General features: G+C 45.4%; 1 protein-coding gene across 3 annotated transcripts in view; it reads right to left on the bottom strand.

The window, feature by feature from the left end:
- LRP8 (LDL receptor related protein 8) overlaps positions 1 to 26,643 on the bottom strand; it is a 194,223-nt gene that overhangs the window by 11,165 nt on the left and 156,415 nt on the right. For 2 of the 3 annotated variants that reach the window (XM_056356674.1, XM_056356676.1), the window contains 8 exons: positions 15,602 to 15,964; positions 9,011 to 9,133; positions 8,540 to 8,662; positions 5,477 to 5,596; positions 5,222 to 5,347; positions 3,192 to 3,363; positions 1,074 to 1,301; positions 404 to 522 (listed from right to left, as the gene is read on the bottom strand). In XM_056356674.1, coding sequence (XP_056212649.1) covers positions 404 to 522; positions 1,074 to 1,301; positions 3,192 to 3,363; positions 5,222 to 5,347; positions 5,477 to 5,596; positions 8,540 to 8,662; positions 9,011 to 9,133; positions 15,602 to 15,964 — 1,374 coding nt within the window. The remainder of the gene's footprint in view (positions 1 to 403; positions 523 to 1,073; positions 1,302 to 3,191; positions 3,364 to 5,221; positions 5,348 to 5,476; positions 5,597 to 8,539; positions 8,663 to 9,010; positions 9,134 to 15,601; positions 15,965 to 26,643) is intronic. The other variant, XM_056356675.1, reaches the window with a different exon arrangement.

The raw sequence follows: 26,643 nt of genomic DNA, 5'->3' as shown, positions 1-26,643 counted from the left end.
GGAGCAGCTGGGCAGGCTGTGTCTCATTCCTTGACGTACCGTGCATTGATCAGCCCAATGAAGTATCCTGAGACAGGTCCAGGTTCAGACACCGGCATCAAGGACTCTCTGATGCTTCCTGGACTTCCAGAGGGTTGCTGCAGCTCTGCATCCTCCCCCAGAATTTCCCTGTGCTTTCGGGCATACCTAAAAGCAACTCAAAGCTGCTGCAGTATGAAGTTCTGACTGTGGCAAGACTTACTGCCTGTGCTTGCTACTGAAATCAAATTGCTTGTGCTGGTGAGCAGTAAGTGACGGAGGCTTTTTGTATGCAGGTGCCTTTGCGCATTTACAATTTAGTTAACGATAAAAATAAATTTACATCAGTCACAGTGGATGCTGTAGCTTTAACCTGGGCACTTACCGAGTGTGATGCCATTTGGCCACTCAATGTTGTCAGTCACTAGCACTTGCCGCCCCACGCCATTCAGGCCAGCTTTCTCAATCTTAGCTTTGTCTCCCCAGTCAGACCAGTACATGAACCTGAAAGAAAACAGTAAATTGGACTCGAGGCTAAGCAATCTGCACTACTAATTAGAGTAGGAGGTGCCTTTTTCTCGCCTTAGTATAGCAAAGCCCCTCAGCCACTTCAGTTAACTCTGATACGCACCCAGAGGAGCCACGTACTGTCCCATGGGGTACTCTGCCACAAAACGTGCACCAGAATGCAAAATCTCACCTTAGTAACCCCATGCAAACTATCTCCTGGTGTGTCTGCTAGGTACGTGGACTTCGCTTATCCAAGCGGCCCATACATATCCAACAGGCGACCTCGGTTCCCAGAACAACCTATATGCCTGGACCAGCTCAGGCCCACTGAACACACGGCCTGAGCATTCCTTTCAGAACTTTAACAGCAGTGGCCTTGCAAACAGTTGAACCATCTCAGCAGTCCCATTTAAGTTCAATGGATCTATCTATCCTGAAAGGTATCTCAAGTCTTGATGAGAACCACCCACAAGTTCGTAAGAGAGACAGAGATGACTGGAACGTCTCTGTTGGCAAAGGGAAGTGTTTGTGGTCTTTACACCTACCTCCGTGTAGGATCAACAGCAATGGCTCTTGGCTCGCTGAGGTCACTGTTGAAAAGTGTCCTCCTCCTGCTTCCATCTGCAGTGGCCACCGAGATGGTCTTGTTTCCAGAATCCGTCCAGTAGATATTCTTATGAACCCAGTCTATTGCCAGTCCTTCAGGAGAGTTCAGCTGGCTGTCTATCAGAATCACCTGCTCAGCTGTGTCACTCGCTTTGTCAATGTAGGCACTGCAAAGACAGGGCTGGTCACTGGACTGGCACACGGCACAGGGAGGGCCGCGCACATGTGCGTGGGGTTGGAATGCAGCCAGCTGAATGCCAGGCAGCACCACTGCATCCCCACAGAAAGAAAGTGCACGTGTGGCAGCATGATTGACATAGAAACCCTTATGGCTGCAACCTTCCACTTTCTCCTACAACTTGCTCTTATTTCCCTGTATCTGGATGGCAGGCATTTCCGGAAGAGGGAACTGTCATTTTATTTTGCTACCTGCTTCCTGCTATAACTGCACAATTCAGCAAAACATTTGACTTCAGGCATGTTAACTTCAATAGCATCGCTTCATGGGATTTATGGACATCAGAAATATAATCTCCAGTGCTCTGCTGAACAGAGTTGAACTCAGTATGCAAATAAATGTGCTTAAATGTATTGCAGAATTAGGACCTGTGTAACTAATCATGATTCATCAAAGGAATTCATGGAGCTGTACTAATTTGGCAAGTGATCTCGTTAGATACAAAGAAAATGTTCACTAAATATCAGTGGCAGCCTCAAAATCTTTCAAAATGCTAATGAAAGGCAGCAAACTCTACATCATGTTTCATAAATAACTCAATGTGGCCCCTACAAGCACACAGGCTGATTCTGGTCTTTTGCCCCTGCATCAATATCTGTTGCAATGCATGGACTGAGATGGAGTTACTCTGAGTTTGCATAGGCGTTTCCAAGAGCTTAGTCTGGCTCATAGAATAACTCGGTACATCCTAAAAAGTTATACAACAGCAGAAAGTTTTGCACAGCTCAGTCTGCAGAAAAAGTGGGACTTGTAACAAAGCTAATGGAAGCAGGACTAAGAAAGAGAAAACTTCTGCTGTTTGGAAGAAGCAAAAGGCTTGGTATAGCCGTGTTCAGGATATGAAACTGTATCCCCAGCATCCCAGGGCACTCACTGTCAGAGAGCTGCAGAAGGAGCCGTGTGTCTTGAGTACTTCTCTGTGCATGAACACGAAGCCCTTACCTACTCCTGCCTGTGCCTGCAGTGAAAGCAGCTTAACACTCAGCCCAGCCTGGGCAAACCTCCCTGCCGATGGCACGGGAGCCACCACAGCCTGCAGAAACCTTGGCTTGGCTCCCACACACTGAAACTAATCAACCTTTGCCTGGTCATTAGCTAAAACCCAGAACAAATCACTGTAGAAGCTGCAATAGGGTGCAATAGCTATGCAAATCAGAATATACATGGGGGATTTTCAGCGCATAAATTAAATGTATTTTTGACCGGGCACACTCACAAGCCCCAGTACATACTGCGATGGATGCCATAAAAACAGCTGAAGGAGAAGGGAGAATGAGAATCACAGAACGTGTACCGTGGTCAAGTGCTGTGAATTGAAATCCAGTCTACCAGAGATGACAGTGGGCAGCTACTCCAGTGGGTATCTGTGTTGCTACCTCCTTGCTCCCACCCACCATTTGCCTCCTGTGTGCTTTCAGATGCCAAGTCCTTTCTTGATTTATGAGCAGCAAGCACACAACGCAGCAGCAGTCTCGCTAAGCATCGCTCAGCAACGCTGATGATGATTTAGTGTGAATCATTATTATGACTCAGTAAACGAGTCTAAGTATAATCAGTATAAAAAACCCAAATGCAGCAGCATCTATTATTGACGAAAAGCCTTCCTGTATTATCAAAGCAGGTAACTGCACAAGCTCCTGATTTATCAATTCCTAAAAAAGCTTACAAAGTCTGGGGCACAACAGGTAATCCAGTCAGGGAAGGAAAGCCCTCAGGTTCGCTGTCCCCTGCACTCCTCTCTACAGACTGTCCTTATGGGGTACAGGTTGAGCCACAGCTTTGGAAAGACATCAAACACACCCCCTTTCTTGCCCCCTACCTGTAGATTTTTCGGTAGAACAAATCACACCAATATATTCTGTTTGTTGACACCTCCACATCCAGCGCCACGACGTTCTTCAGCATGGGAATGATGCGAGAGTAGTCCCTTTTCACCAGGTCTATCTTACGAACCTCATGGCGATTGGTGAAAATCAGGTACGGACTCTTGCCTACCACAGAAAATCAGCGCATTTGTCATTTTAGCAGCTGACCCAAGGGCTGGATTCAGCTTTCATTTCTCAGACAACAACAGAGCCATCAGTTGCTGCTAGTTCTGCTTTGCAAGGGAGCTTTACACCGCACCAGAAGCAAGTGTAAACCGCTCCCAGAGGCAGTGCTGTCACATGCGGACAGGGAGGACCGCAGCACCGCTGTGGTCGCCAGATGCACACTGGCTGCTGGTCTCCCTATTCCACTAAGCCACAAGCAAAACTCCGGGGAATGTCCTCACCTCCAGTTACACATTTTAGATACAAAATACACGGGCCGGATTTTGGTGACTCGTGACCAGGACAGGGAAGAGACAGCCCTCTGGGCTGGCTGGAGGGAAGGGAGGCAGCCAGACTTGAGGCATGATAAAACCACACTGAATCCAGCAAAGCCAGGACTGGTTGCCAGGGAGGAGTTTCAGACTGTCACATACATGCAGAGCTCTCACAGTCCACTTGAGCACTCGGGCTCAGGCAGTTCACATCTCTGTTTGCAGGGCCAGAGCCTGCAGCCTGGGTGCTGGCGATACTGCTACTGCAGTCATGTTCTCAGGCCAGTGCCTCTCAAGCAGCATAAAGTAGACCGGGACACATAGAAACCACACAGTTATTTTGCTTAGAAGACCACAGGCACCAACTTGGTCTCCACAGTTACTCGCTGTGGGCCCTGTGGAGGCCGGTTTCCTACGGGAGGAGGCAGACACCTGTGTCTCTAGGCTCAGACCAAGAGGTGCCTGTCCTTGCCCTTTGCAGGTAGCACAGCATGTGATTCTCTGTGTTCTTAAGTGTCACTAAAATCAGCTCTGAGTCAAACAGCTAAAGCTTTAGTTTGCTTTTTGGGCACCTTCCTGTCTGAGGCAGGGACAGGATGGGACGCTCAGAACGAGTTTTAGTGGGTTAGACTGGTTTGTCTCCAACAGTGGCCAGTAGAAGGTACTAGCGAAGAGGGTCTTTCCATTGGGAAGGACAGAAGGGTATTGAGGAACATGATACTGAAAGGAAAGAGCTGGGAATAAGGTTCTAGCTCTGGAACACACTGTGCTGCAGGGCTCCCAGCACAGACTCTGGAGCACAAGAGAATTTTCTGATGAACAAGCAGATCAGTGTCCCAGGATTCGGGTCAGTCCTAACTCACTGCAGGTGTGAGACCAACAGTCTTTATGAGGACAGCAGGACACTGTGCATACCATATAGAACCTGAGAAGAAAGAGGCCATGTGGATGCGCAGGATAACACTGGAGAAGCAATTCTGTGTTGCAGGTAACTCGTCCTTCCCCAAGAGACCCACTATGTCCATTAAAGAAACCCCTGGCCGCCTAATGCTCAGCCTTGCACAGTTCAACTTTCTGTGCCTCTGACATTAACCTTCATCTTACAATAAGGTCGAGCAAACTGCTGCTGTTCATGTTGGTATCTGCGTGGGAGGGTGGAGAGGTGGCTAACCTACCATGTTTTAATCAGGATGTTTTCTTCCTTTTGTTACTTCTACCACTAAATGTTTTTGCTGCACTGTTTTTAAAAACACCTGTCAAGAGACTTTCTTTTCTAGTTTCAGCTTCAAACAGCCAACTAGTGACTGTAATCTTGCTCTGTACACTGTTAAAATATTCTGATCTGCGTGATCAGTAGTTCTTGCCTACAGACGCATCTGCTATCACTGCACCAGTTCCGTGCTGCTCCAAATGAGATGTCTTCGCTTGCTTGCTTTGCTAGTTTCCTTTTGTTTCTGTCCCCCTGGCCTCAGCCCTGCAAGCATGTTTTCTTATCAGAGTTGTGATGTTGAGCAAGCAGCGCTGAAGTGCCCGTGGTGGTGTCTTACCTACAGCTTTGCAGTTCTTGGACAGGGTGTCCATCTCATATCCCTCGTAGCACTCGCATTTGTAGTCTCCCTTGTAATTAATGCAGATCTGGCTACAAGCGTCTGGATTCTCACATTCATCTATGTCTGAAAAGAGTGTTTGAAACCCATCAATAACTTGAAATCAAACCATCTGTGATGGAGCAATGCTGAAGTGAATATAATCACGTCTCTGTATGGTGAAACACAAGGGACTGCTGTTTGCATGTAAATTACCTCCACACGTTTTTTTATCCAGAAGCTTGTATCCGGGCGGGCATTCACATTCGTAACCAATCTTCAAGTCTTTGCATATGTGTGAGCAACCACCGTTGTTCATAGAGCATTCATTAATACCTGGAAGGGGTATACAGATTATCCATGACAAAGCAGGGCTTTCAGTCGTAAGATTGAATAAAATTAAAGAGATGTCCTCAGAATTTTTTCCCCCATATCAGCTTTTGGTAGCCAGAAGCTGGCCGCAGAGACCATAAGTGACTTCACAGCTAGGAAGCCACCACCATATCACTTTCTTGCACTTTATTATTCCAAACCAACACTGTAGGATTGTTTGGACTGAAAGCTAGTGGCTAAATGAACAGGGAGCCCTGGGGACACGGCGTATGTGAATCTCTGCATCTCATCCCATCAGAGAGCTGCTGCTCTGAGCATGTTCTGCCACATGTGAGAAACTTCAAGGGACCTAAGGGCTCTCTCCAGGAGACTCCTCCTTCCCTATGCGCTGGTTCATGTTGACTTTTCTGAACAGTCTCTCTGAGCTTTAATAATTCATGCTGGGGGAGTCTCATCTCTCAGGGGCCAGCTATTTTGAAATACTGTACTATTTTCCCATCTAGTTCCAAGGAACCATCTATGTGAAAATTCCAGAAAACACCAAAGCACAGTCTGTCCGAGAATCTCCATTAGCACTGAGATACGGTCCTCCCACAAACGGATCCCACGTGACAGTCTCTGCTGGCAGCCTGCATCAGCCCAAGTGTGCAATTTATGAAGCAACAGCCCCCATCCTCTCCTGGATCCCTGTTTAATCCAAGGCCATCGCTCTGATCCTGCTTTCAAGTGCTGAAATGAAAAACAGACTAAATGGATCCTTGTAACTAGAACTGAATGAGAGGCTGAGGAAAGCTACTTTCCTGTTTCTTGTTGTAATTAACCTACACAAGGTGAGAGAAAGTCCTCTAAGTAAGACTGCTGAACAGGGAGTTCAGCAGAACAGAAGCTGTGGGATTTCAGGGATAGTGGGCTCACTAGAACAAGTGAAACTGATTTGCTTCAATCTATAATGGAATTAAAAGGCAAATTTTTCATTTATCTTTTACTAATTGCTTCCTTGCACACTGCAGGTGAGCAGTACAGCAGAGCCATTAAACCAGTGCTCTTGGAAGAAAACAAAAACAACCACAAGCCAGTTAAGTCAGTGAGACTAGGAAAATACCATGCCAGAAGGAATCCCATCTCAGCTCTGGGATGCTTTCGCCTTCCTATCAAAGACACATACCCATAGATGTCAATACATTATTAATAAAGCAGGTTCACTAGGCTCCAACAAGGTGTCCACAGAATTGCACTGTGCGTTGTCACTGTTCAGTGATGTTTATTAATAGTATCACCGGTTCCGAACGTGCAGAGGCCTCTAGCAAACTGGGTCACAAACATGCACAACTGCTCTCTGCAAAACACTACAAAGGCTGTTGCAGCTAACAAGCAAACCCTCACCTCAGATGAGTCCAATGGTTTCAAAAGTGCTTTGCGGAATGGATTTAGAGACTGTAAGTCAAGTGCTGGTTCACTTGCTGCACTTCTCAATAGCAGCTGAGGAGAAGCCAGGCACGTTAGTAACTGTTAGCCTGTTCTCTTTCTGCTGGGCAGCTGCTGCCCATTACCCAGACTTCGGCAGTATGTTCACTGCCCGCCTAAAATAAGACAAGTGATGTTCTGTCTTCTGCCATGCTTTTTTGGGGGAATCTTGGAGGGCACTGCAGTGTCTAGCACACAGCTAGACAGACACACCAAGATGAGGAACATGCCCTGCACCTCCTGCCTTCTGCATGGATTACTTGTGCGTGGGCATTACGTTCGCAGCAATCCACATCATTCTGCACTCTTAAAGAAACGTGTTTCCTTGGGGGTTATTCTCTGCTCAGCTTCCTAACTCAAACAACACTTCGCTGCCCGCCTGGGCCTGCACCAAGTCAGCCACGGCATCACTGTAAGGTTAAGCATCAAGCCCAGCTGTACCGTGTCACTGCCCAGTCTCCTAAGACAAACTGGGCTGCCAGCGTTGTTAGGAGACCTCCACAGACAGACAAGTTGCAACACCCACTCAGAAAAACAGGGAGATGGGGATTAGTGTGGAAGCAAGCAAGGGTATACTGAAAGCACAAGTTAAAGGCATCCTCGCTAGGCGTGCACACACGCTTCTTGTCTTCATACAGAAGGAGAGACCGACAGTTCTTCCTGAATGTGAGTTATCTAAGAGGCAGGCACTGAGCTCCACGCTACTGGTGCTCCATGATGTCATGGAAAAGGATGCTTGCCCGAGGCACTTCTGCACTGGGGAAAAAACCAACTGTGTTTGAGTAATGCTCCGGTTTGGGGCGGGTGCCCACAATGCCTGCTGGGAGAGGTGGGAGAGGGGCTGCCCTAGGGAGAGCGGCGCAGCTCTCTGGCCCGGGCTTTCCCTTCTGCTGACCCTGACAGTCCCGGTGCAGACCCGGCTCTCATGACTTGCGCATGCTCGCTAGCCCAGAGCTGGCAGGACGCTGTCAGAGAGCAACCTGCTGTCATTCTAAGGGAAGCAGCAGCAAGATTTCAACCCCAGAAATGGCTGAAGTAATCTCTCGGTGATTGCTGCCACCCTCTGTGTTTACACCTTCAAAGCATGTTCCCAATACAAAATTTTTATGATGCTATCATCATCTTACAATTGAAAGATAATTTGGGCAATGAGGCTAAATAAACTGGTCTGTGCTGTGGAGGACATGAGTAGCTGGGGAGAGGGGGAATTCCTGGTTCCTAGTCCCGTGCTCAGTTCATATATCCCCCTCCAAGAATAAAAGCTGAGCTGAGAAGGGCACAGTTCAAACGTACAGATGATCAGATTAGGCTACTAATTATATTCATATGAAGGGTGATGAGAGAATAAAGGCAAGGAAAGAGGAGAAGAGTGAGAAATAGCATTAGCAGCTACATGTGGTTACACTCAAAGCTGTGAGCACCAGATGGAGGAGAGGGGAAGCAGTTACAACAGGAGCAACACGTAGAAGGCAAGTACTGTACCACATTCTTTCAGAGGCTCGTCAGACCAGTCCCTGCAGTCTCTATGTGAATCGCACACTTTGCCTCCGTCAATGCACTCTCCACTCTTACACTGAAACTTGCTGGGACTTTCACATGCTGACTCTGTCGTGTTGGGCAAGAGAGGAAAGCAACTAAGTTAGACGAGACTCATGACAACAAAAAGCCTGACATAAAGCTTCAAGAGGGTGTCGTTAGCAGAAATGGGATGGGATTAAGAACATGAACATTAAGTCTGAGTATCATGCGAGGAACTTCTCAAGCCATGCAGTCTGCCTGATCAGCACAGTCATCACTCCCAAGCAACCCCGCTGCCAACAGCTTAAACCCCTGCAGGAAGCAGCCTGCCATGGCCTAGAGGAGCAGCACAGGCCTCTTCCCTTTCCAATGGCCACGCAGCTCTTGCAGGCTTACGCCAGGGAGCGCGAGGAGCGCAGAGTGGTCTGTACCTACCTTGGACGCAGCCTGCCTCGTCACTGTTGTCAGGACAGTCATGCACCTTGTCACACTGCTTTGCTCCATGGATACAGGTCCCATCGCCACACTGGAATTCATCCGGCCGGCAGGTCACCAGAGCTTTAAGACAACATTCAAGCATTAGCCACAGAGGACGTGAATCTTTTGTGTAGCACCTTTTACCCACGTACCTCTGACACTACTGGAATTTTGCACCCTCTGTCAGCAAATGTCACAGAGCACTGGCGGCTTCCATTGCAACAGAGGCATCAGCTGCCTCAGCCACTGTCCTCCTGTGCCGCTCTGCCATCCCAGATCACCCTCTATGTCGTTAGGAAAAGAACCCCAGAGCCCGTATGAGCAGATCTAGTCAAAACAGAATCAGTGCGGGCAGTGAAACTTCTCAGGTGAGACACAAGAAAGCAAGCAGGCAGCAGAACTACCGGCAGTGGAGCCCCTCTGTGAGAGGCCAGGCTGCTTTCCAACTATGAGTGCAGAGTAGCACTGGGTAGGCAAAGGCAGCTGCTCCTCAGCTCTCCTTCCTTCAGAAAAAAAATGTATTTAAGATATATTTCAAAACGTGCTCAGGCTAAGGGCACGGGCAAGAGACATGTATTGACTGTCTCTGCCAAAGCCAGCGCGGTCACACTAGCGATGAAGCTAGCCACACAGCCACCATCATGAGGGTGGGTTACGAGATGCCCATGAGCCGAGAGACCACTGGAAGGCAGAAGAGCTCCACTATGCTGTAGCTTGGTGTTTCTTGGGGTTACAGGCCAAAACCATCTCCACAGTGTCAGGCCACATTTCAAGTCTGAAGCTCATTTGCCCAGGTCAAATTATTACAGACTCAGAACAGATCTGATGAACAGCAAAGCTGGAGAAAAAAGGAAACGGGCAGCTGCACTGACCATACTAAAAGCAGTCGTATTTCCCTCCCCAGGGTTACACCAAGTGAGAGACCTCTCTAGCTGGGACCAGACTCGTGCTGACAAAGGGTACAGGCACTCACCAGCCAGCGAAGGGCTGCAGCCTGTAGTTCACTAGCAGAACAGCTCCTCATTCCCAGGACATGGTCTGTAGCTTGCTTCTGAGGGGCCTGTCTTACAGATGTTTTCTTAAAATCCTATTAAGGCAGCGTACCCTGGAGAGCTCTTGATTCTAGCCTTTCCATCTTGCTGATTGCGTCCTGGTATCATATGACAGAAAATTACTGCCTCTGAGTAGCTAGAGGAGGCCAGCACTGATGTTACTACGTGGGAGGTGAAAGCTATGTGGCAGACCTTCCCTGACAATTTGAAAAACTAGTCCTAATACAAAAATTACTACTTTCAGATAACCCAGGAAGAGCCACAGACATGAAGTGAGCTAGCATCGATACCCTGAAGTATTAGTTGCACAAAGGCTCAGCATTAGTGGTGACTGCATCCCACAGGATGCAGGATCCAGATTCATGCCTGCTTCACTGGACTTAGCTCTAGCGCATCTTCAGTCAGAGAAGGGCACAAGAGACAGGAAAAGCCACAACTGCAGGGCTGGTAGAAGGGAGAAATCCTGCCTTTAGAAATATACAGTATTCACATGAGGGAAGTTTGGAAATAGCACTGCTTCTTGGAGAGGGAAGCCATATGCACTATATTCACAAAAAGCTGCAAAGCAAGAAAAAAATCCCAAGCAATAAGCATAGTTATGGGACCAGCTGTGTCACCACATTTCAGCTAATAAACTCAGGCTCAGAAATGGAGAACCTCAGTGGGATATCTGGGACAGCAGCTCCAAAGTAAGCATGCGGGAACTGCTGCTCTAAAGGGAGAAAAATGAAGGAAAGGAAGAAACAAAGTCGTGGCCTGGGAGAATCACAGACCACAGATCTGGAAGTGGCACTGAAAGCTCCTGCAGGGAGGCAGAGACACTCCTGCTCGAACCATTCCTGCCAAGTACAACCACCTGCCTGGAGAAGCCCTGACAACGGAGAGACCACTTTGCCCCTAGGCAATCCTGGCTTGTCCAAGCTAAACCTTGGCCATTGCAAAGCTTTTCCTACTGGCTATCTGAAAATCCCCTTGCCACAATTATTTCTCATCTTCACCCCCAACATGTGAAGCATGTTTACTTCACCTTTTCTGTAGCAACTTCTATACGTGGAAAGGATGGTCCTCCATTGCTGACTGTAATTATTAACCCCCTACAAATGTGTAACACATAATTAAAGCCACTGGGGGCCCTGTCTTTCCTGGAGCAGGAACAGGTCTCCAGTTCATCAAGTAAATCTGCATGACAACAGCTACAGATTTGGAAGGCAGCTGTTATAAAACCTACTAAATGTCCTCAACTGTAAAAGCTCTTCCAAAAAGCAGTTATAGCTAGATGCTAAGAATAGAAATGTTTCTAATCGTAAAACAAATTAAAATGAAGGATAATTTTGCAGGAATTGCAAAGACACAAGCACAAGCATCACAAGACAGAGAAAAATGACAGCACAGCCTCTTAGCTGGGTGGCTACAGGGACTGCAACACACAGACGTGGGACTGTACAAGATTTCTGCACAGAGCTTTTGCTTCAAAAAGAAGAGACAGAAGTTTGGAGACCAGGCTTGGTTTCCTGGCTGAATTCTCATTCCAGCAGAGCTGTGGAAGTTCAGACCTTTGAGGAATGGCCCCTGAGCCTCCTAACAGACATCTAAAAAGAGCAGATACTGTAAGAACTCTTACTAATCACAAAGATATTCAAATACATATACAGCATTTCTATTTTCTGGTGTGTTTTTCAGTAGGAGGAGAGAGAATGCTATATTTATACCTGGCCTGGAGAACATAGTTTGAGGGGAGTGGGCCAGGAACTTTGCTATCCTGAAGCTGGGACACAAACCCATCTCAGCACCACTGTCAAGAGTTGACAGCAGTTTGCCATCGGGGCCCTTCCCAAAGCAGAGCAATATCCCAAGAAGAGGGAAGAGCTGTGCTGTTTATTTGCAGAAGATGTTCAGAAAATTGCTATGCTATTTTGGAGGATTTAAATCAGTGAAATCTCAGCAGTATTATAGCCACCTCTTCTGCTCCACAAATCAAATATGAAACAATTTACCAAAGCTCTGCTAAATTAACAGGTGCACTCAGACACGCTTCCCATTTGCAAATACTGGGCACAAAGCTGTATTGCTCAGATTCAGCAGATATATTCTAGAATACAAGTCTGAACGTGTGTTTCTTCTGTTGTTCCCCCACCCCAAATGAACTTAATCTCAAGAAAACCCCATCATTTGCAAAATGCATCAATCCCATTTTATAGGTGGGGAGACAGAGGCACAGAAGTGTGAGGTCAGGTCTCAAGGGATCTATTTTCTAGCTGTCAATTGTAAGCATTATTTAGTCTCCCTCCCGGATGCCCTAATGTGAGTTGCAAAGGACATTTTAAAATATAACCATTCCAGATTTGGAGACTAATAAATCTAACCCAATGTTCATTTTATAAATATATATACATATTTGAATATATATGCTAGGGAAAAAAACCCAACCACTCAATGTTCTCACACAGCTTTCCTGAAATGACTCATTCCCTCCTATTTATTTGCTGTCTCGCTGCCAAAACCTGTTCACCAATTGTCACCCTTCATTTCTGCTCTGCTCGTTCTTTCCCCCCAAAATGCTTATAACAAACGACTGGTGATGGCCTCATGACTTTTTTTTTTTTTTAAAGCATTAGCTCCCATCCCTCAATTTTGTACAATGCAAGCCCCATATGATTCCCCTTTCCTCCAAGAGAAGATGTAGTGCTGGAATCTGCAGTTTTAAATAAGTCAAACCCAGTGGTACTTGTGCCACCCCTGTTGCTAAGAGAATAGAGCAGTGTCATACACCTGTAACTCCCTGTGTGCCACGCGATACTGATCTCAAAGTAAGAATTCCTGGAGAGGAAAATAATAAAGGTCAATCCCTGAACTCTTCAGTCCAACAGATGGACACTGATGCTGAGTTTCCAGAGCTCTCAAATGTCACTTTCTTACTGCAGGCTTGTGCATCCAAGCAGCGGCTGCATTTAGGATGGGGAAGCAACATCGGTTTTCACTCTGGCCCAGTCGACCCATCAGCTACACAAGCACCCAGTGCTGCAAGTCCTCTCCTGGCTACTACTACTTTGGAGACTTCCCTCCTCGCGGCGTGAACAGCAGCCGGCTTGTGCGCCTCTGTGGCACTGGGGTGACTCCTGGTTTGCCTGGTCTAAAGGGCAGAACCAGGCACGCCGTACGGAGGAGCACTGCAGCAGCTGAACCATGGGGCTTTGAATCCCGCTGTTGCCTGGCCCACAGGGCTGTGCGCAGCAGCAGCAGCAGCTGCTTACGGGCTCGTTTCTCCTGGGGAGATAAGCTTTACGTTGCGCTGTACAGAGACTTACTGGAGAAAACCTCGGGTGCTAAACCTCCACTAGTCAGAGAGATATAATTGTCCCAAGTCACTTCTGCCACATTTCCTCCTTCCTCCACTGGTTGTCAGCACCGTGCTGCGCTGCGTCCTCTGCCCCAGGGAGGCTGCCCTTGGCACATCTGGAGGTGCTACTAGATGAAGCCGCTCTGTAGCCAAGGGATGCTGTCAGAGCTGTGCTCCTTTTGGGCCTCGCTTCTCGGCAGTTTGAGCTCGTTAGTTTGAGTTTCATTACATCATCAGCTGGATATTGCTGGTGTCTCCGAGATCAAGGAAATAAGCTGGGGAACAGAGTGCTCCTTCTGACTTGGCAGGGTACATGGGCACAATCCTGCTCCCCTCACCCAGCACAGTGTCCAAGTAAATGGTGCCTGTGGACTTAAAACAACTCCTTTCAAGGAGACAACAGGGACTGAAATTTTAGACATTTCATTGGAAAGCACCACCGGTAAGGTGCTCCCCTCTTTCACCACTCGAAAATAGAAGGGGGCTCGCCTTTCCCTCTCCTGAGCTGTCTAAACTCAGCCATCCTGCCAGGCTGCCATCACTGCAGGGAATGCAGCCTGTGGGACAGGTACCAGTTCTTCTGGGAGCCTCCTGTGCCAGACACCAGTTCTTCACCTGTGTTTGTCACGTGGGCCTAGCCACTGCCTCCTGAGTCAGAAGGGACAGAAGTACAGCATTGTCTGCAGGAGGTCTCAGAATAAAATCAGGCACCAAACAACACAGGCTGTCCCAGCCAGCGGTGCACATCTCCACTGGATGTGCTCCTGCCTGGCTTTCTTACAGTCACTTCGTACTGCAATGGATGCCAGGAACAAGCTTTGTCTCCTGACTCCACTGTCCCTGTGATGCTTCAGACCCTGGCAGCACTGCCTGGGTACCTGCTGCCCAAGAGCTTTGTCAGCTCCTGTACCACCTTCTTGGAGACGAAGAAGAAGACATTTTACCTCATCCGTCCCTACTTGGAAGGGGGTTGACAGTGATGACATACTTGTACCCAGTGGTCAAGGTTACTCTCTTCCTAACAAAATATTTGGCTTCTCCTATTCTGCTGTCACCTCTCTCTTTAGGAGTCCTTGGCTCTTTTAAAGGCACAGCAGCTTGAGGGTTACCCGTGGCTCATCTCCCTGCTCTTGCAGTGTAAACAGTGGTGTCCAGGACTTACTACATCACCCTCCTCTTGTTAAAGAAGCCACTGAATTTACATCTGTCTCTCTCTGCCCGGGAGAGAGTCTGATCCCCTGCTCCTTGAAGGGCTCTCCCACATAGCTGCTCTGAGCTCACCAGCCTGGACTCAAGTGTTGTCATGGTTATGAAAAGATGGTGCTGGCAAAAGCAGTAAATTTTCTTAGGTACCTTTGCAAAAATGTCTGGTTTCTGCAGCTGGTTGCTGCCTTCCTCCCCAGAGGTGGCCCAGTGTCAGAGCTGCTAAATATATACAGCTATGTAAATATTTTATTTTATTTCAATCTTGTCATTATGAATATTTTAGAAAAACATTTTGCTCTTATTTTCTTGTCTCTCTCTCTTCTTCCTCAGGTAAGTGACCAGCTTGAACAGTTTAGTGGCTAAAAATGGATGAAACATTCGAAATACCATGCACACCAACACCATGTTAAATGCATAAAGCCAGCTGAAAAGACATCCATTATTTATTAGCTCTGTGCCTTTATCAAGCCAAGCTCAAAGTGCATTTCAGAGGTACTGCTCTTGACTGCCTTGTTCAGTATACTCTAACTTCAGAGGCAGAAAATTAATTATTTTTTTTTCTGGTGATCATATATTCCCTTTAGCATTGTGGCTTCTAACCTCCAGGCTGTGACCCCACCATGCAGCCTGAGGGCTTTGAACATTTTTCCCATTTTCCATTCCCTGTCTTTCTAGTGAAACAAATCTCTTCAGAAGCACAGTACCATCTAACAGCTCCTGCACCTCCTCTCTGAATCCTCAAGGAAAAAGCATAAAAGGAATCTAGAATACACCTGACCCTGCTGGGCTGGGCACCCAGCCATGCCATCTGGGACACAAACGCTCCTTGTCAGGCACACAGTTGCTGCACAGACATCAAAGACTTGCCTTAGAACATGGCCCACAGCAGCCCTCTGGCCCCTCTCCCCCACAAAGAGAAGCCCTCGGCCCTGCCCTACCCCTGCAGACACTTACGGCAATCCTGCTCATCAGACTTGTCCTTGCAGTCTTCGTCCCCGTCACACTTCCAGTTCAGGTGGATGCATTCCCCATTGCCACACTGGAACTCATGAGCCGCGCAGGTGTTGAGGGCCTTGGCATCATAGCCACACTTCTCAACGGACTCGTCCGACTGATCCTCGCAGTCCGGCTGGTTATCACAGACCCACAGCTCTGGGATGCACACGCTGTTGTTGCACTGGAACTCATTGGGGTTGCAGGTGAGAGGGGAGCATTTTCTCTCATCGCTGCCATCCCCGCAGTCATCGTCGCCGTCACACACGAAGATGATGGAGATACACGATTTGTTGCTGCACTGGAACTCATTGGGAGAACAGGCTTGGGAATAAAAACAAACAGGTGAGCTGTGAGGTCTCCAACCTACCCCTCTCCACTGTGCTAGCTTTAGTCAAGAATGTCTGAGACAAGGGGGAGGGCGAGGGCACAAAAGCATTACCTTGCCTGTCCTAACCCAAAACGTTTTTCCCAATGGCAACCTACATGGCAAGGAGCAGGTGAGGATGCATCTCCCCAGCTGTGCCATCGGGCGAGTCCTCTATGGGCCATGGGCAGCCCTGAAGGAGAAGGGGCAGCAGGGCTGAGAGAACTGCAGGTAGAAGCTGGAGGGGTGCGCAGCTGCAGCGCTGCTCTGGTGTTGAGGCAAGAGCAGCCAGGCAAGCCCCAGCGGACGGGGTGACAGCACAGAAGGAGCAGGGAGACTGCAGGGCAGGCTGGGGGTGTACTGGCACACACTGGTGGACTCGCACAGCGCTTCGCTTTGTTCCGCACTGACATTGCCAGCTTCCTGACTTTCAGAAGCACAGAATCAGGTTTCAGGATTTCACAGTGTGCCTGGTTTTGGACATATTAAGTGGGATGTGTAGGGTAAATATTTAGTGAGTTGAGCATCAATTTAGCTGCAATCTGCCAGTAAGGCCCTTTACAACACACTGAATGTCTTCCCTGAAAATCACAACTCAACATTAACATACAAATGAGGCGTTTGTCAGATAGGAAGCTGAGTGGAGTACTCTCCTCTGCAAGCTTAATGGACAGCTGAACCAGAGAAGCCTGCTGAAATTAAACTTTCAGGTACTCCAACAATGTGCACTTCACAGTCACTTTATTTCATCACAGTGTGGGGGAACCAAAACCCTGGAAGAAATTTTCTGTATGTACTTTTAGGTAGTTACTTAAAAAAAAAAAGAGTTCTGTTTCTGCAGTTTCAGTCATCTACAGGAAAGTTATGGCTTTAATAAATTACAAGTACAATGAATATATACAAATAAATTACAAGAAAACTTTTTTTTTTTTTTTACATTGCACTTGGGAGTCTTTTTGTCTTCAGATGCAGAACTATTTACTGTCATATCTGCAGAGCCCCTATGATAAACCACACAGTTCAGCTGGCACAGATCACTGCGATGGCGAGTGCATCTGGAAAGCAGCAGAATCTCTGTAAGGCACTTGTCATTACCCAGCTTTCATCCAACGACAGGAACCTAGTGGCATTCTACTGAAATATTATGTCTGAAATACATGTTTTATCATAGAATCATTGAATGATTTGGGTTGGAAGGGACCTTAAAGACCATCCTTAAAGTTCCAACCTTCCTGCCATGGGCAGGGACACCTCCCGCTAGACCAGGTTGGTCTTACACCTGGGAATGAAACTCTATCTAGCAGTTACGTATCTAGCATGTTCATTTGTACATGGACACTTACTTACATTCTCGCTTGCAAACCTGCTGGGCTCTGTCTGTTAACCTAAGCAGCCTGTAGTTTTACAGCACAGCGTGACAATATATATACTTTTCCCCGCCTGTCCTGTGCTCTGTCCTGTTTAGTCCCAGGTTTCCCAGATGTTACTGTGTCTACCAGAGTACCAATCTGCCTAATTAAAAGAGGTTTGTCTTCCCTGGTGCAATACTACCATGCACCGACCATGACCCAAGCTCCTTCCAACAGAGGTAAATGTTACAAGAGAATCTCAGCTGCACACTGCTGTGTGCCTAACTTGACATCAATAATTAAATGCAAGAGCGTGGTCACCAAAGGAGCACCTAGTGTTAGACACTGAAGTATCATCTAGTCCATTGCTCAAGCTCCTTCTGTACTCGGTAGGGTATTTTGGATACAGAGAGATGCCCTGAACAGGCAACTCCTGGCACCTACCTTGTGATAGAACTGTCCTTTGGAGGGGCTAATATTTCTCCTCTCCAAAGAGAGGGAACTGGGATCAGACCATTAATATTAGCAGATAAATCCCTCTCGTAAGGACCCAAAATATGAGCACAGTCTGGCAGAGAAGCATCTGAAAAAAATCCAAATCTCTTTCGCATGGCAGAATTGAGACCATTAAAATGCTCCGCTTTTCACCCACATTCTGCTCTTTTTCTTCACTGAGCATACTTTTCTATCCTTACCCCATAACTAGAAATAATTAACCTCACCAATCAGTACACAGCTGTATAAACTAGCACTCTCTTTAGATGATGCATAATATGGAACTGCCAAGTGGAAATTTAAGGTAACAGTTATAATCTTACTAATCTATTCAAAAAAGGAAGCAAGAAACAGCAATATTTCTAGGGCTATGTACAATTTCTGTAATAGATCAAGGCTGAGAAGAAGAAATGCTTTTCTGGCATTATTTTGATGAATCTCAGAAACAGATCAGTGAGCAAAATTTTGCACAGTCCTTTGATCCCTAATTTTTGGCCAAGGTTGTAATGATTTGCACACTCCAAATGTGCATTAATTTCCTTTCCCCCAGCTGTAATGAGCCCATCTTTTTTCCCTTGCTGTTTTCCTGGTCCCACCTCTACCCCTCCTTGTGTCTCTATGCATTTCCCTTCAGAAATCTGCTGCATTGGCAAATTAGCAACTGATAAACATGTGTGGGATACAGACAATGGAAGTTTGCACAAAAGCTCCTCCTCTGCACCTACAAATCCCAGTACAGATATAAAATTACCGATAATCACAGCCAGAAAACAGAAGCAGTTCAGCTTTTGTAACCTCTCATGAGGACTTTCTCAGTGAAGCTTGTGAATTACTAGCTAGAAATATGGCATGGTCATGATTATTTTATTTTATTTTTAAATTAAATTTAGTATGATGACAGCACTAGAGACTACAAGTTCTCCCTCCACTGAACACACACAGCAGTCTGGCTGTTGCTAACTCCCCCTTCCCACCATGCAGTCCTTAGGTGGGGATCAACCTCTGCAACTCGCTCAGGCAGCTAAAGCCAGGGGCAGTGGCACCAGCACTGGCAGGGCATCGCCTGCACTGGGACAAGGCCTAGGAGGCAGAAGAGCAGCTCTTTGCCCTTTGTGCTCAGGTCTTCCCACCTGCAATTATAGCGGCAATTACAGGACAACCAGTAAGACTGACGGGCTGCTACCACTGTGCCGTGACAAGGAGGCCACTGGACAGCCACCAGAGCTTCACAGGGGCCACTGCAGTGCGTGCACCAGCAGCACCGCATGGGAGCATGTGGTCCCTCACTACAGAAGGCTGCTCTAGGCACCTCCTGGTGAACTCAAGAAGTAAAAATGCCTTTTTCTTCATTTACAGACCCAAAGGCCACCTTCAGGCCAGCTCAAATGGGACAGTTCCTTCTGGGTCACGCATGACTCCAGCAGGGACCCCCATCTCCGTGTGCAGCTGGCTCTCCTGCTGGCCATGGGAAGGCAGATAACATCCCAATTCCTCTCACCCTTCCGTTATCCTCTCTGACAGCTAAAATCCGCAGGGCACACCAGGATAAAGCAAAGTCTGCAGCTTCTAGCCGCTCAGGGACTTGCTCTGGCACGAACAGGCAACAGCGGAGAAAAGCTGCTTACAATCCCGCTGCACCTAGGCAAGAGCCAGCACACTCATGCTTTTTGGGGTCCCTGCTGCATGGTTTGGTGCTGGCTTCAAGAACCTAATAAAAAGCAGCATTACAAATTAACTTACACAGCACCTGGAGAGACGAGAAGTCAAGTCCCAGGAACAGTTTACTTCACATCTCCTTTCATAAATTTGTCAGGGTACCTAGACAGTCCCATACAGCATTTCACTGCCTCTGGAGCATTTCAACAGAAAATGTGCAGATAGTAATTAAATGATCACTGGGGTATTTTTGCTTCAACTTGAGCAATTTGTTTGCATTCTCTGATTTTGCTACCTGTCTATCGTAAGCTTATTCGTGCAAAACAAAGGAAACAAATATTAGCTTGCTTTCCTTAGTGCCAAAGAAATTAATAAATGTTGTACTCTAGGGTGCAAAACCTACTTCAAATGTGAAGTGATCCCAGTAGAAATCTTGGAAATGTTTGTCAAGAAGTATTTAACCAACAGGCTTCAAAGCAATAAACAAGCCTAATTACAAAAGCAGTTTTGTAGAATACTGTAATCCGTTAAGGTTCTTCACAGTTTTAAGAAGCAAAATATCACATCTAAATGACAGTGTACATGTGCTTTGGCCTATAGACAATATACACCAGAGGTGTTCTGCATTAATTTCTGCCTTGTACTGTTTACATAGAGGACAAGTGTCACAGTTTTTGCCTCACAGCCTCCAGCTGCAGTCTTGTCACATCTCTTGAGTGGAGCAGAAGCAGTCTTTGGATAGAGGAGGTTAAAAAAAGAAAAAAAAAAGGAGGGGAAAAAAAAAAAGAAAAGAGAGAGATTGTAGTTGTGGATTTAGTATTTCTGTACTGGCTGGCTCGCTTTTGCTTGGAGCCAGGATTTAACCACAGGCTTTAGTGAGCAGCCTGGTGCAGCAGGGAGAATCTTAGCTCAGGCGCTGCACCAAAAAATTAAGATAATTCTACCACATGCTTTTTAAGTGCTTATAGAGAAAAGCAGAATGTTTGAAAGGCACTCTTTGAGAACTGTAATTTCCAAAAATACATATTTGTACATAACATTTCTACAATGGACGCCTCTACCAAGCATGGATCCTCAAATCTGGATAAAACTCAAAACATGAAACAGGATATCCATCATTAATAGGAGCTGGGAATTATGTACAATGGACTATAACTGCTGTCACTGCTAATCTTTAATTAAAGTTTTCTAGCTTTTCAGGAAGAGTCAGATATTTAATTCATCTCTCTCCTCCAAAAAAAAGTCAGTTCCTCTTGAAATTACATGAATGGCTTAAAGGAAGATAATTATTCAGTAAAGCTTGTGGTAAAGTGGATAACAGCAATTACTGATGCTGAAGACAAGAAAATAAGATGAATTATTACACTGCATTTTTCTGACACCCTTACCAAAGTGACTTTAAAAAAGTGTGGCTCAAAATTTTGTGTTTGCTTAAACCTGGTAACAGATCTCCCAAAGAAGGCAAAGGACGATTTGCACATACTAACATTTGCACTAGGGAGGGAGAGATCTGCTGTTGATTTATCGCTGCTTCAGCACTGGCAGGAGAGGCTGGTGGACTTCAGAAACTCTCCTAAGCTGTGAAGTTTAGGATCTGAGCTCCACATGGCTACAGGAGCAGAATGCCTGAGCTCCACCTGTCCAGGTATTCTGCACAAAGTGCAAACCCAGCTACCACTGCCTACGAATGAATCTCTGAGCTGGACCATGGATAAAGAGGTCACAGAGTCCAAGACAAGCTAAATTAAGTTGGAACTCCCAGGCCAGTTACCCATGCTCTCATCTTGTTAGCTTTATTTAGCTAGTATTTATTTTCAGGCTTAACTGTATCTAAATTGTTTTGTCTGCAGACAATTGGTGTGCTTTACCAAATACCTGAATATTTCATACAGATCATCGGTCAAATGCCAGTCTCTAAGAGCACGGATTCATGCCTAGAAGGACAAGTTTCCCACGGAATGCTGCCCTCCAGGAAGGGCAGCAAAGGAGATGGAGGTAAATGAAGATGACCTTGAAGTGCATTGCTCTGAAAAAATGACAGGCCTCCCATGGAGGGAATAATGCAGCTGAATTGCAGTCTCACTACTAACAGTGGTTGTTGCTATGGTGATTGATACTGAAAAGCCCATATAGACGAAGACTGCAGAAGGAATAGTAATTCCTGATATTGTTCAAATCACTAATGTAGCTAAGGAGCCATCTCATGCACTCTTGCAAATTAATATTTCCATGTGCTCACTGTCTTTGTCACATTGCTCCCCTCAAACACAAATGAGTTATTTTTCCATTCTCTGCAGCAGTATTTGCATAGTATTAGTTAATTATAATGGAGCAACCAGATGCCAAAGCCCCTGCTGATAAATAATAGTTGGTTCAAAAATGTATTTACTGATTTAGCATATATTTCCTGAGAATCACATATTCATTCAAAGTGGCTTAAATTTCTGAAAATAGAATTAATTATGACCCCACAGTTTACAGAGAGAAGCAGCTTACATACAAAAGGTATGCACATTCTGAATGTCTTCCCTGTCTTTAATCTTACTTACTTGCAATGAGGTTGCTAACTCACACCTGCTGTCTCCTCAATTTCACTTCAATCCAGGAAAGTGTTAGCAAGTTTATCACAGGTTCTTCTGGTTAAATGACTGAACATGACCCCAAAAGAAGAAAAGTGAGGCTGGGGTAGAGGGTTTAGGAGTAAAATAAAGCAGCTTGGGAGTAAAAAAAGGGATGGTCAGAACGCCTAAGCTTGATACTGTGCTGCTTCTTGTTAAAATCCAAGACACTCCATGGGGATCAAGACATTATTAATACTCTTTTGTGTTCTGATGGGAATATAATCAGCTGAATCAGACTGGAGATGTTTGGTATTAGCCAAAATTTAAATGGGAAAAAAATATGCTGGGATGTGTTTAGTGGGTTTCTTTTCTGACTGAAAATTGGAACCTGTACGGGACAAGCTCACTCCTACTCCCTCAGACATGACTTGCTTCTTAAACTGGCAGTTTTACAAATTACACCAATTTGGCAAGTCCCTCAGAAACATCTGATAATATCCATGAAACCAACAGCTGCTCTAACACAAAATTCTGTGTTTCTCAGAAATATATTAATGTTCTTCTAGCAACCAGAACACAGATTACTGAACAAGGCCCTTGATCCTGTGACATTACACACAAAACCCACATCACTCCCCATTTACCCAACTGCTGCTCACTTTTCTCCAGGAACAGCAATCCAAAGTGAGTCTGAATATAGGTTCAAAAATTAAAAAGATACTCTTGAAATAAAACAGTTTGCAAGGCAACTGATCTGAAGGGAAGAGTACCTTAAAAAAAGAAGCACTGAGAGAGAATACAATGAGACAATTGGCAGGATTCAGTGTAGCTGGATTCGAGGTTATGAATATAAGCACATGTTATAATTGACCACGTCTTTAAAGACAAGACCACTGTGGTGGTTTTGGGAGGGGGAAAAGACTAACAGACTTTTCAGGAAACAACCAGCCCCTAATTATTTTCAGTTATGTGATATTAGGGAGCATAGCTATTATTTGATGTAAACAACGTACAATTCCACAAAGAACGGCCATCATTTTTAGAAAAAAATGTCTGAGACTGTCTACTCAAATGGAACATTTAATCACTGAGTGACACTGCAATTAAAAGTGTAAAGGTTGTGTGCTAACTGCATTCACTTTAACAGTAGTGAGATTTCTATAGCATTAGGATTTGCCCTTCAGTTTCTACAGCTTTGAAACAGAAGGCAGCGCTTTGCTGGATTTGGGTACAACATGAACAATTATTTTAAACTTGTTGGAAAAAAGTGTATTGAAGTGTATTTTATTGTGAGCTAAACTTTCCCTGTTATATTTTATCAAATAGAAAAATTTCTTTGCAAAACATAGGCAAAGTTAATCCAACCATTAGGTCTTCCTCTGTATGGAAACAGTGTTATTTCAGCCACTAAGATAGCTTTCAGATGTTTTATCCATTAACACGACTCATAAAACTGGGTGTTTTTTGCTTTTGCATCAAACTTTACATGGTCCTCTCTTGCGTAGGACTGTACTGAGTCCAAACTAGCTGACTTTGACTCATATGTTCAGGAAGCATAACTGTTAAGCAGTTGTTAATTAGTGTAATGCATATGTACCTGTGGCCACTGAAGGATGGAACTCCTACCCACTTAATCTGCCATCACAACACAACTGCTGGCACTGACAGCTACAGAAGATTTCCCTTACTAAAATCAAACCGATTCTTGCTTTTTGGATGAACAGGCTCAGAATTATAGCTCTGTTCTTATGAACAAAGCACTTCAGACACAGAAAATAATCATATTTGGCAATAAGAGATGCAATTTCTTGGCTATTTCAACTCCAAGAGCTCTAACTGCTTAAAGATAGACTTCCCAGAAGATAAGCATTAACTACAGGCCAATTTTTGCTCCTCTGACAGTATAACATGTGAGACTGGAAAGAAGAATCAGAGGCAACTTCTCCTGCTAAAGAGCAGTGGAGCAAAGCTTTTGTATGTGTGCACAGGTAACATGCAGTCCACTAGTATTGGACTTTCATTGTAATTATCCATAAATCTTTGTATAAAACCAGCTTTTTCACACCACTCTTCCACAACTCTGTGAAAAACTGTCATTTGGGGTGTGTAAGGCTTGTGTGCGTGTGAGCGTGTGCTTGCAGCGTGTTCTCTGCATCTACTCTTTTCTCCTAGTGTACGTTCAGGGAAACATTTTTCAAGTACCGAATTCTAAATTGTCTTGTTTTGGTATTGCGTTTTCATCTATTGTGCTTTAAAGAATAAATTATTAATGGGACATACTGATACAGACAATTTATCTGTAACTGAGGGATCAGCACAGAGTAAATGTGCAGAGGCCACCACCAAACCCTGCTGTCGTGAGCCAGGCACTGCTCAGTACCAGGAAAATCCATTTTCAGAATGTTACATGTGTCTCTTCTTTTTTAAAACTAAGCTCAAGAGACGTAAGTAGGGACAACAAAGCCATTTTGCCCTAACCTTCTGCAGGTAGAGCCGTGGCACAGCTTAGGCTATGGCTTTAGGGTTTAATGATTTGAATTATGCAATGACTATCTTACCTTTAACCTAAGTTCATGCAGTATTTTACATTTAATTACAACAAGCATCCAACGTATTAAAAATGCAACTACCTTCATTCTTCCTGTAAGAGTGCAATTAAAGGTAACTACCAATCTCTTTTTTCTTGCTGTTTTGTTCTGAAGGAACTCAGGACAAATATGATTATGGGCTGAAATTTTTCCTAAGTAACAATGGGGATTTTTCTGCAATTACTACTGCTTTTGAAGGAGCTCTAATACTTTAAGCAGTGATAAAGTGGCAGCTGTACATGTTTAATTTCTGAGAGCCCAGGCATAATGCAAAGCATTAATCCCTCCAGCTGTCCAGTAATTAAACATCATGTAAAGCCCAGAGGATATCATTGCTGTGCTACCTTATCTTATTTATGAAGGACTTTCATTTGTTAAATCTACAGTAATTTTCTTTCCCTTCTTGGAAATAATTGTAGATTCCTCCACCATGGCAAGCGTACTCAGATTACAGCTACTTTCTATAAAATGACATGAATTTCAGGCTAGCCTTTCATCACGTGCTAAAATAATCACGACTAGTGATAGTAGATAAATATTACCCCTACAGGCATAAATGCAGTACTATGGGCATTGACCCTATTAAAATTGGTGGGTTTCTCAGGTAGAAAATATGGTAGAATCTGACCCTTTGGGTTTGATTTCCCTCTGAGCTGACTGAGGAACACTACACCACTGTGCACCTAGCCTGTTAATGAAGATAATGAACAGAGTTCGTAACTTTGATGAAAGCATGCATTGATGAGGCTGCAGAGGAAGACAAAATTATCACCAAGTACAAAGCTCTCAGCAGGTTCTGTGGAGATTTGGAACAAACAGAATCAGTCTGGTCAAATGCCCACCAGTAGCACTGGAAGTGTGAGTGGGATGCAAAACACAGGTACCTTTTACTGCGTGAAGAAAATGCTGCTAAGATGACATGACGCTCCTCATTGCTACAGGATAATGATAAAGAACGATAGAACAATTTAACTGTCAACAGAAAAGTCACTTCATGTGAGCATAGGTGCAGGTGCAGTGTGGAGGAAGGTGGCTTTAAATCAGCTTTGTAATTTCCCTGTTTCAGCTGGCTCATCACCAGGTGGATCTGCTGGAGGGATCAGACCAGCTTTAGCCTGCTCTAAATTCTGCCTTCTGCCAATGGTTCTCAGGTGACCTGAGGGTTATTGAGCAGGGCATTGGAAAGAGTTGACTCTGGAAGTTTTCTGCACTCAGACCTTCCATGAAAAGCTCCCCTCACTGGTAGGCACTGCTGCTTTTTATGGAGAATCACACGTGTGCCTGGAAGTTTGCCAGGAAACAGTAAGTGAAAATCTCCTGCCCTGAGGATCTTGTATGTGGGAAATACGAAGGCTGTGAGCTACCATGGCAAGGACATGTGGCTTACAGCTCCGCAAGACTGTACTTACTGTTGTTTCCCTTATTAACTTCAAAAAACTTTACACAGTTAATTCAGTTTTAATCTGGCATATCATATCATACGGCTGAAAATCTAGAGCTAATTCTCAGCTACATGGTCAGCAACAAAAAGCCAGAAGACCAGGGTCCACAAGAAGATGCTCTAGGTAATACTAGGCTGTCACTATCATAAGATTCCTGCAGGAGTTCCTGGCTCTCACCCTTGGACAACTTTATGAGATAAGCACAAGTATGTCTGTTACAGGCATAGGTTTTCATGGATCGCTGTCTCTATACTGGAGTTAAGCAGAATAAATCATGGTATGGCAAAATAGCTTATGCTACCTACGTATCAATGAATACATCACTTCACTGTATCCGACTATTGGGAAAGGGCAAAACTGTGTACTTCCAGCTCTTCATCTGCAAGACACAATTGCCATACTGGGTGCAAGAAGTGGTCCGGGTGAGAACGAGTAACACAATCAAAGAGATGAGGCCAGAATCTTGCTCTCTCTGTTGAGCACCCCAGAGTCCTGTCAGGAGGAACAAGTGATGTGTGCACTAAAAGGGTTCAATGCCCATTTCA

This window comes from Falco biarmicus, chromosome 11, assembly GCF_023638135.1.
Source record: "Falco biarmicus isolate bFalBia1 chromosome 11, bFalBia1.pri, whole genome shotgun sequence".
NCBI classification, from domain to species: domain Eukaryota; kingdom Metazoa; phylum Chordata; class Aves; order Falconiformes; family Falconidae; genus Falco; species Falco biarmicus.
Note: the sequence above shows the minus strand (reverse complement) of the source record. Positions and strands in the feature narration are given on the sequence as shown.